Source organism: Cariama cristata, unplaced genomic scaffold, assembly GCF_000690535.1.
Source record: "Cariama cristata isolate BGI_N322 unplaced genomic scaffold, ASM69053v1 scaffold7353, whole genome shotgun sequence".
Classification (NCBI taxonomy): domain Eukaryota; kingdom Metazoa; phylum Chordata; class Aves; order Cariamiformes; family Cariamidae; genus Cariama; species Cariama cristata.
The window spans coordinates 51,158-59,859 of NW_009608887.1; the positions used below are offsets into that span (position 1 = coordinate 51,158).

General features: G+C 43.2%; 1 protein-coding gene across 1 annotated transcript in view; it reads left to right on the forward strand.

Annotated features, from left to right (window-relative positions):
* The window catches only part of LOC104159419 (laminin subunit alpha-4-like), a gene marked incomplete at its 3' end in the record, with an annotated part of 31,507 nt that extends 23,139 nt beyond the window's left edge, over window positions 1–8,368 (forward strand). The window contains exon 3 of the mRNA XM_009697318.1: window positions 8,244–8,368. Within this exon, the coding sequence (XP_009695620.1) occupies window positions 8,244–8,368 (125 nt within the window). The remainder of the gene's footprint in view (window positions 1–8,243) is intronic.
* Window positions 8,369–8,702: the final 334 nt, after the last annotated feature.

An 8,702-nucleotide genomic window follows, 5' to 3' on the forward strand; every position in this document is an offset into this window, starting at 1 on the left:
AATGTGACTGAGAGCGCCTGGGAGACGAAAAGCTTACAGAAAGAAAGATGTAACTTGAATTACAGCAGGAAGAAGGATGTTAGATGAATGAATGCAAGTAATTTGGGGAAAGGAGATTTGACGGTTGATAATGTGGTTTGTATTAGAACCAGTGGACAAAACAGCCTTCCCTAAGGACTGTTCTGGAGAAGCACAGGAGCAGATCTGGCCAAAGCCTGCTGAGGCTGAGGCTGGGGCAGAAAGGAGCAGGTATCTATACGGCTGGGGGGTTCTGCAAAGAGATAGGACCGGGGAGGAAAGGAGCAGGTATCTATACGGCTGGGAGTTTCTGCAAAGAGATAGGACCACATGGTATGGAGAGCTCACTATTTTCTCTGTCCTCAATTTTTTAGGCAAATTACTCCAATAATTCTTGCAGTGGTAACCACCACACCTGACCAGTAAGACATAAGACTTTCAGCATTCAGTTAGTTTTCAATAGGCTGTTAAAAAAAAAAAAAAAAAAAAGAGAGAGGTTGTGTATTTATCTCATATTATTGTTGTTGTCATCCTCTGTTTCTATCAGTATAAACCTGCTATCTCCCTCCTTCTGAGATTCAACAGCGTTCTAAAGTTTTATCACTTATGGACTCTCCACTGGCACCACATGTTACCCTATTTATGAGTCATAGATTTTATGGAATGTCCTTAGCATGAGATCTTTAGAAGAACTGATGTTCCCTAAAGTTAAAAGTTTCTATGTCTGCATGTTTATTCACACAAAGGAATGATTTAAACATGAAAAAAAAAATTTAAAGTTAACTCTGCTAATGATGGGAGACAACATGAAAGTAATAATAAGATGGGGTTCAGTTGATAGATAATTATTTTTTATAGTTTAAGTAAAAACTGAGCTATAAGAACTGAATAAATGAACAAGGCAGTATGAAAATGAAAAACTACTTTACTTCAAAAGGGATGAAATATAAGGGTCAGACTCCATACAATGCTCTAAGACCATCATATTATGCAAATCTCCCAAATCAATTTGGCAAATGTAGTTCTGACAGCATACAAATTAATGAAATTTTCAGTGGCCTCTGCCCTGAGTTTGAAATCAAATAAAATTAAACCCCTATTAACAATGCCTTAGGGTAAAGTACTCACATCTTTAATTTCTGCTGACCTAAGTATCTATCTCAGGGTTCTGTTTCAAAACTTCTCTTGGCTCATTCATAGAGCATAAATCAAATCCACGAGTCTTTAAAAGCTTATTGAATCACACAATCAATGAATCAACAATCTCATTAGGTAACTAGACAGAAGAAATTATTGCAGACAGAGCCTTTCTTGGATAGATGTCCACATAAAACTGGTGCAGAAATCAATCACGTGGTCCTGTGATTAAAACTGAAGAGCCACTCAGTCCATGTTGTTAGTGTAGAAAATCACCCAAGTGTTAGAGGAAGAGCAGCCAGCAGTGTTATCTCCATTTATCACATAATACAATAGAGATGTCAAACAATGCTTCATTTCAAAGACGTTATCTGGTGATGCATGTAAGGCTACCAGAGGAAGAAACACCAATTCTTTGTAATGATTTTAGACTTTGGACTTTCTCAGTCCTAGCCAAGAGAAGAAAAGGAAGTCACTTGCAGGGTTCTCTCGCTTTTGATTTCGGAAACATGTCTGTATGTGATGTTAACTGGGCGAAGCCGTAACAGCTGCAAGAGGCAGCCTGCAGACAGTGATGTGCATTTCTCCTGCATAAAGCCCAGCAGGTTTTGCTGCTGATAAGACAGGAAGATATGAAGGGAATGTTTTGCCTCCTTCACCATCCCCCAGACCCTACGCCACAAGCAACCTACAGCTGAGCTGTTTCTTTACAGCACCTTGACTGAGAGTTCAACATTTGAAAATTCAGAGATGGGAGTGGGCTTCAAATGACTTGACAACTGCATAGAACATCAGCGTGGCCATGATGGTCAGCTCTGCAATGAGTGGCATACGGAGGTGAAACAGCTTGTCTAAGCAATGAGCTCTCATATCATATGCAAGTAGCACAATGGGCAGGGGTTTACCATGCTAAAAAATTTGATCGCATACACTAGAGAAGGAAGTCGTTTGAGGTGACTGCAATGGACTATGACAATGACTCCAGATAAACACAGTAAAATGCATTGAAAAGTTGAAAGGATTTAAAAAATACAAAGCTGGATATCCAGACAAAATTTTAGTTGGACTGAGTTATCAGTGTCCTTTCTGAGGTTTGTACTGTTAGTGGAGGTTAGGTCTTCATAAATGCATGAAAACTCATAGAGCAGAAGTAAGTCCGGAGAGAGCTCTATAGCAGAAGGTGAAGGGTAAATTCGTTGGTGTCTATCTAAAAATATTTAAGTGCTTTGTTATCATCTCAATCCCATATATTTCATCAGTATGTATACAAGGCATCCAAATATTACTCATAAATAAATAAACATTATATTTTTGGAAGAAGAAAGGCCAAAGGATCACAAGAGTGAAGAGGATAGATTCACTGGTATCCTTTCCAGCCTTTTATGGAATTTTTTTACAATGGAGCATAGTGTCATGTAAGTGATTTGTGTTTAAGCGTTTGGGTTTACAGCTGAGTGGAAAGGCTGGAATGGATTTCTGCCCGAGAGGATAATATGTTCCACATGATTGCCAAGGCAGGTCTGGAGAATCGCCAGTGGATCTACAACCATCCATCAAGGACGAGCAAAAAGCAGCAGGGAGCTAGCAAAACTCTCCAGCTTATTAGGTACTTCTGCCTTCACGAAGAGCCTTGCATCTTACAGCTCACTGTTTTTTTCTATAAAGATGGACTACTTCTACCTACAGTGACCTTGGTGATACATGTTTGGAAAGCTAACCAGAACTACAACAGTCTGGTGCTGAAATGCAGCCCTTCTCTTCTCCAGAGTGTTTTAGTATCTGGTAGTTGCCAAAACCATTAGTGTTAATAGACCTGTTTCCTCAGACACAGGTATTTCCCTACCTCTTTGGTATGTTCAGACTTAGTATTTGTCGCCTTAACTGGTTTAATATTGAAAACTGCACCACCTGAAGTGCTCTATGGTCTCAGAACAGTGGTTCCAGCTTTACTTTCCGAGCAGACGAGTTCAGGAGCTCAGTGCAGACAATGATTCCCGTGTAACCCCCCCACAGCACCTTTTCATGTGCTTTTCATGTGTGTAAAGTATAGACAGTTACCGTAAGGGTCAGGTAAAAGTGCTCACCCTGGTTGATGGTACTCAATGACAGCAGAATAGTAGGGCCAGCTAAGGCATTTTCTAAGACAGGAAAATACACTCCCGCCTCCCGGCCATCTGACAAGCTGCTGCCGCTGTGCTAATGGATGGATGATTATACGCTGTAGCCTCATGTAGGAGCTTTTAGAAGCCAGGCTGCTATTATATTGGATTACTTCCTCTGAAGTTGAATTGTCCATGAGGAAGGGACACCTCTGCCTTGACTTTTGCTTTGTGAAAATAAAGGTTGTATTAACATGGGCATATGGAAAGAATTGAGCTTAGAATTTTGACTTACTGTAATTTGTAACACTTTACAAAAAGCTGAGAATTTTAAAGCCTAGTTGTGATACTTCTAACTGTGTGGTTGTACCTGGTTTTGTGACCTTTACCATGTCTCACTCTGTTCTGTACAAAGATAGGCAAAAATTTTCTGCTAAACTTCAGTGTTTGATGTCCTAAGGTACATACCACTGCATATTTTCTAGAGGTTTTTATTTCAGTCTTCCTTGTTTTTCAAAGGAAACCAAACCAAAAACTATGTAATGAGTTTCTTTATTTGAAAAAGTAGACACCAATAGCAGTAAACATATTTCTACAATTTTGTGAGTACGTTTGAATGAACCACTGAGACAGCGAAGGCCATGAGCAATCCCATACATAGTCCAATTTATAACCATAAACAGCGCCTTTCATTCTAAATTGTGTATGAATACCGAGACCAAGAGTAGCCCTTGCAACCCTTACAGCAAAGCACTTCTTTAAAATCCAATTTCACAAAAATCGCCATAAATGGAATTCTTTTTTTTCCTCCGTCAAAAGTGATTCCTTTAGAAGCAAAACACTTTTCTCAAACTACCAAGCCAGTGCCACCCGGTGCTGAGAATCACCCACGAGCTACAGGGCGGGCATCCTCCCTGCCTTCAGAGAGGTCTCCCGGGCTTATTGCAGTCGGCAATTTCATTGGAGATGCAAGCTAATGGAACATAAAATATAAAGACATTCTTTTATCACTGTAAAAATATGATTCTAAATACCCACAGGAGTTCTGACTTGTTAAACAAGATAAAGCCACTTTTACATAATCACTAACCAGAGAAAAACTACAAAAGTGCCTGAAGCATTCAGTTAACAAGGCCTTAGGGGTAAAAGGGTCTTTTAGCACTTCCCTTCAGTTTGGAAGATGAAAAACACTTCAAATTTAAGGAGCAACATTTGCTGCTGTGCTCTGTTCTGTTCATCACAATACTATCTGAGCTTTGGAAACCAGTAACAGGTTTATTCCGGTAATGCCCGTGTGTTGTTTGGAGAGCTGAGGACAAGAGAGGTGAAGTGAATTGCTCAGAGCACAAACGAAGAGTGTGGTGAAGGCTACAAGGGAAGGCAGCCCACGAGGCGATGCCGCCCACCCGAGCATCCGCCGGTGCTGCAGATCCAGGATTGCTCTTGCTCCTGAGCGCTCAGTGCCCATGCCCTCGTCTCTCTCTTGTGGTACATTAACATCACTTTTTCATTGAATAATGACAAATGCAAACTACTTTTAAAGCTATGTCAGCCTTCCAGTGCCTCCTGGCTCACGCCGTGTGCCTCTCGGTGAGTGCACCCTGGCCAGGGAGGAGCGCGAGGTCTGGACATCTCCCCGGTGGCTGCCAGCCGCTCTGCCCTCACCTGCTCCCAGTTTCTCTGCTCTCACCAAACTTCTTCCCTCCTCCTCCTCCTCTTCCTCCTAGTCAAGTTTTCTGTATTCTCTCACTTCAGAGATTTTTAGTTCAAAAAACCTTCTGGTTTTCTGTATACTAAATACTCTTTTCTTTACAGGAAATATTACTATGAAAATCCACCTTTAGTTCTACAACTGTTGATGACTAATGCATGTAAAGAAATTGACTTTTTTCCTTTGCTTATCATGTTCTACTTGCTGTAGAGTTCCTTGGCCAAATCACAGCCTTGCAGAAATAAATAGTTGCTGTGCAATGGGTTCTGTGTGACTCTAAAACATGCAGCAAGACAAGCAAAGTCTTCTAGAATCAAAAGCGGTCTGAGCTAAACTAGTGCGTCCTAACTGGGGAGCTTTAATGGGATTCAAATAAGGAAGACCGGCTAAAAAAACATCAGATGTTTTTTCACAAGGGTGAGTGTCCTTTACTAAAATGACACTTTTCAATGCAGATTGATGATATCTGGACACAGGAAAAAAATGAAACAAAACAAAATATCAGTTTTGCCAGGAAAAAATTCTGCCACTAATCAAACTTATAATGCTCTGATATGAAACTCATTTGGCAATGCCTGTGCAAGTGAAACTTAACTATTTGTTTTTATTAAATGTCTTCCCTAATCACATTCCTCTCTCCTCATACTCCTTTCTTCAAAGAACACGCCATGTTTGGAGTCGAAAGTGACTTCCAAATCTGTAGGGATTGGCTCAGATGAAAAATCGTTGAGGTGAGCTCAGCCAGCCCCAACCCAGCGTTGCTGAAGAAGTTCGGAGGGCAGAGAGGCCAAGGCGTCCCTCGTGGGAGTGGGGAGCTCCCTCCTGCTGCCAGCGCTCCTCAGATCCCACACCCAGCTGCTTCCCTGCTCTTCAGGGACTGCCGGCTGCGGACAGCACAGCGACTGCTGGGGTGGGATACATGACTGCTGGAGAATAAGCCGGCACACCGCTGCCAGTTCCCAAAGCCTGCGCCAGCTCTGAAGGGAGCACAAGGGGTGCCCGGCGGGGCCCGGCCGAAGGTCCCTGCAGCCCACGTTGGGTCTCCAGCAGTGGGAGCAGGAGATGCTGCTGGGGAAAGGCACCTAGCCTGGCCCCTTTCTGAAGCTTCTGCTTGTACTCCACCAGCATCCGCAATTGCTGCATTAGGGTATGTTAGAGGGTACATACCTCCTGAGTCCTTTTCATATCCATTTCTGAATCTGTTGCCCATGAATTTCTGTAGGAAACCCCTTTGTGTCCCTGCAAATACTGTCATCTTCTGGCAGCAAGTCGCAGAAGTTTCTTACCTTCTGTGTAGAGAAGCACCTTTTCAAGTCAATGCCCCTCAGCTCTTGTATTGCAGGATTTGGGTGAACTACTGTCCTGCATTCAGCTTATTTACCAACATTGTAATTTTACAGAACCCAACCACACGCTCCTGTCAGCCCTTCTCTCCCAGCCGAGCTGCCCTAGCATTTTTGGTCTCTGTAAGACACTGGTGAATACCGAACAAAACGGGTCTCAGCACCAAGGCCTAGATGATCCGAATAGTGACTCTCCCCCAGTCCCAAAAGTGACGGTTACATCCTACCCTTCGCTTCCTAGCCTTTATCAGCTTCCAGTTCATAAAAGAACTTTCTTCAAGTCCCCTGACAACTTAACTGGCTTTTCTGAAAGTCCAGCTATGTTATGCCCTCTGGTTCCCCTTCATACACTTGCTTCTTTGCACCGTTATACAGCAAGTTAGTGAAGCACGAGCTCCTGAATCTGATGATGCTTAGTCATGTACTCAGGGATCTTCTTCTTTATTATAGATGCTGTCATCTTACCAGGGATGGAAATCATATCCATCAGTCTGCAGTTTCCGTGATCCACTGGTTGTAGGTCAGAAGAGGAAAGAATCAAGCACGCTAACCCAAAACCACAACAAATATGCACTGAGAGAGTAGCTCTCCACATATTTCTGCCACAGAGCTGACTCCTTGCTGCCTCAAGCCTTGCAAAGCTGTTTGCATCTGTACTGTACTGGTACAAAGCGGTGTAACTGGAGAGTTCTGGTTTAGGGACATTGCAAAACTCATTGCACAGTTGCAAGAGAGAAAAGCACTTCTGCACCCTTCCTACTCCTTTAAAGTAATTCAGGGAGGCAGCTAGAATTTGGAGGGTTGTGGCTTTTTGATGACAACTTCTGGGTATTTTGCTGGAGTGGAAAGGGGGAGAGGAGCCTGCAGGAGCCCCCAGTGTGCAGGAGCCCTGTTCATGCAATCTGCACCAGTCACCACTGCCCTGCCATGTGCCATGGGGACAGCCCACATAACCTGTGGCATCTAAGTGTGTTCATTTGTAAACCAAAAGATATAACAATGCTTACTTAAGCTTGCAGGACTTACAAATTCTATTTAGAATTGTTTACAGCAAACCTTGATTTTTTTGGTGATTGAAAACCTTATCTGAGAGGCACAAATTTGTACATAGCACCACGAAATATTTTGGAACAAATATTGTATATGAATTACCACAGCTTGATTTACCTCCATGGAGCCCCAACAATATCAGCTGGTGGTCGATTTACCTCTGCATGAGGAAGCGTATTTCCTCACAAACATTAAAACGTGGAGATGAAACTTGCTTATAAAGTGAGTGACTTTTTGCACAGTTGCTCTGTATCTTATAGAAAGACCACTTATAGAAGACTCCTGCTTCTTACCTCCATTAAATGGACCTCCTTTGAGGCTGAGAACAAGGTGTGGTGATAACACGTCGCTTCATGCTGTTAACACTTTGCATCTCAGGAGAAAAACATCAGAGCCACTGGCGTACTAGCCACTATTTGCAGGCAGATTCCCCCGATGCTCTTTTCCCGTCATCAAGTCCAAGAAGCAGAGTCACTGAAACCTGTGTCTAGGCTGAGACGTGTTGATAGTATTTACCAGTAGATATTTTTCATTTTGCTTTGGTGTCAGTAAAAGGGATTTTTTTCCTGCTGGCACCTGCAATTCAAAACAGGGCTGCTGGCTACACCTTGGTACCTCTGACACCTCTGCACCCAGCAGGCACATACGTCTGTTTTGTCCTGTACCGCGCCTTGCCAACACTTGCTGGCTGGGCAGTGCCACCATTTATAGCACTTTTATTTGCAGCAGTGCTAGCCGGTTTGGCTGCATCTGTCAATGCCTTGAAGGCTTGGGGTCTGGCATCGGCCCCTGTTCTGCCTGGTCGAGTCTTCAGCCAAATGATTTCTTTCTGCATTAGGCATCACCTCCGTTTAACTTTCACTACTCTCTCTTTTTCCACTGAAGGGCTGCCAGAGAAACACAACAGGACAGCACTGCGAGCAATGTCTGGATGGCTTCATCGGTGACGTTGTCAGAGGAGTGCCCACGTTCTGCCAGCCCTGCCCCTGCCCCCTGCCAGCACTTGCCAAGTACGTAACGAGTCTTTGCTTCTCTTTGATTTGGGCTGACTTTGGCCCTTGCCAAGCTGGGGTCAGCATCCCTTCCTGGATGCAGGAGATAAAGGCTGCTGCCCTTGCCAACCAGGGGAAAATAAGAGGACTAGCAGCTGCTCACATTTATGACCACAGGAAACAGCATTTCCTTTAGAAGGTATAAAATATCCTTAAGTGCTCATTTCTATTCTTAACAAGAGGGAGGAGGAAATATTTGAGCAAATTCATGTTCGCCCTCTTTTATGTAAGACAGATTATTCAGCAGTCTGGTTACTTTTAAGAATCCCTTAAAGATCAATTCCCGAGGAAG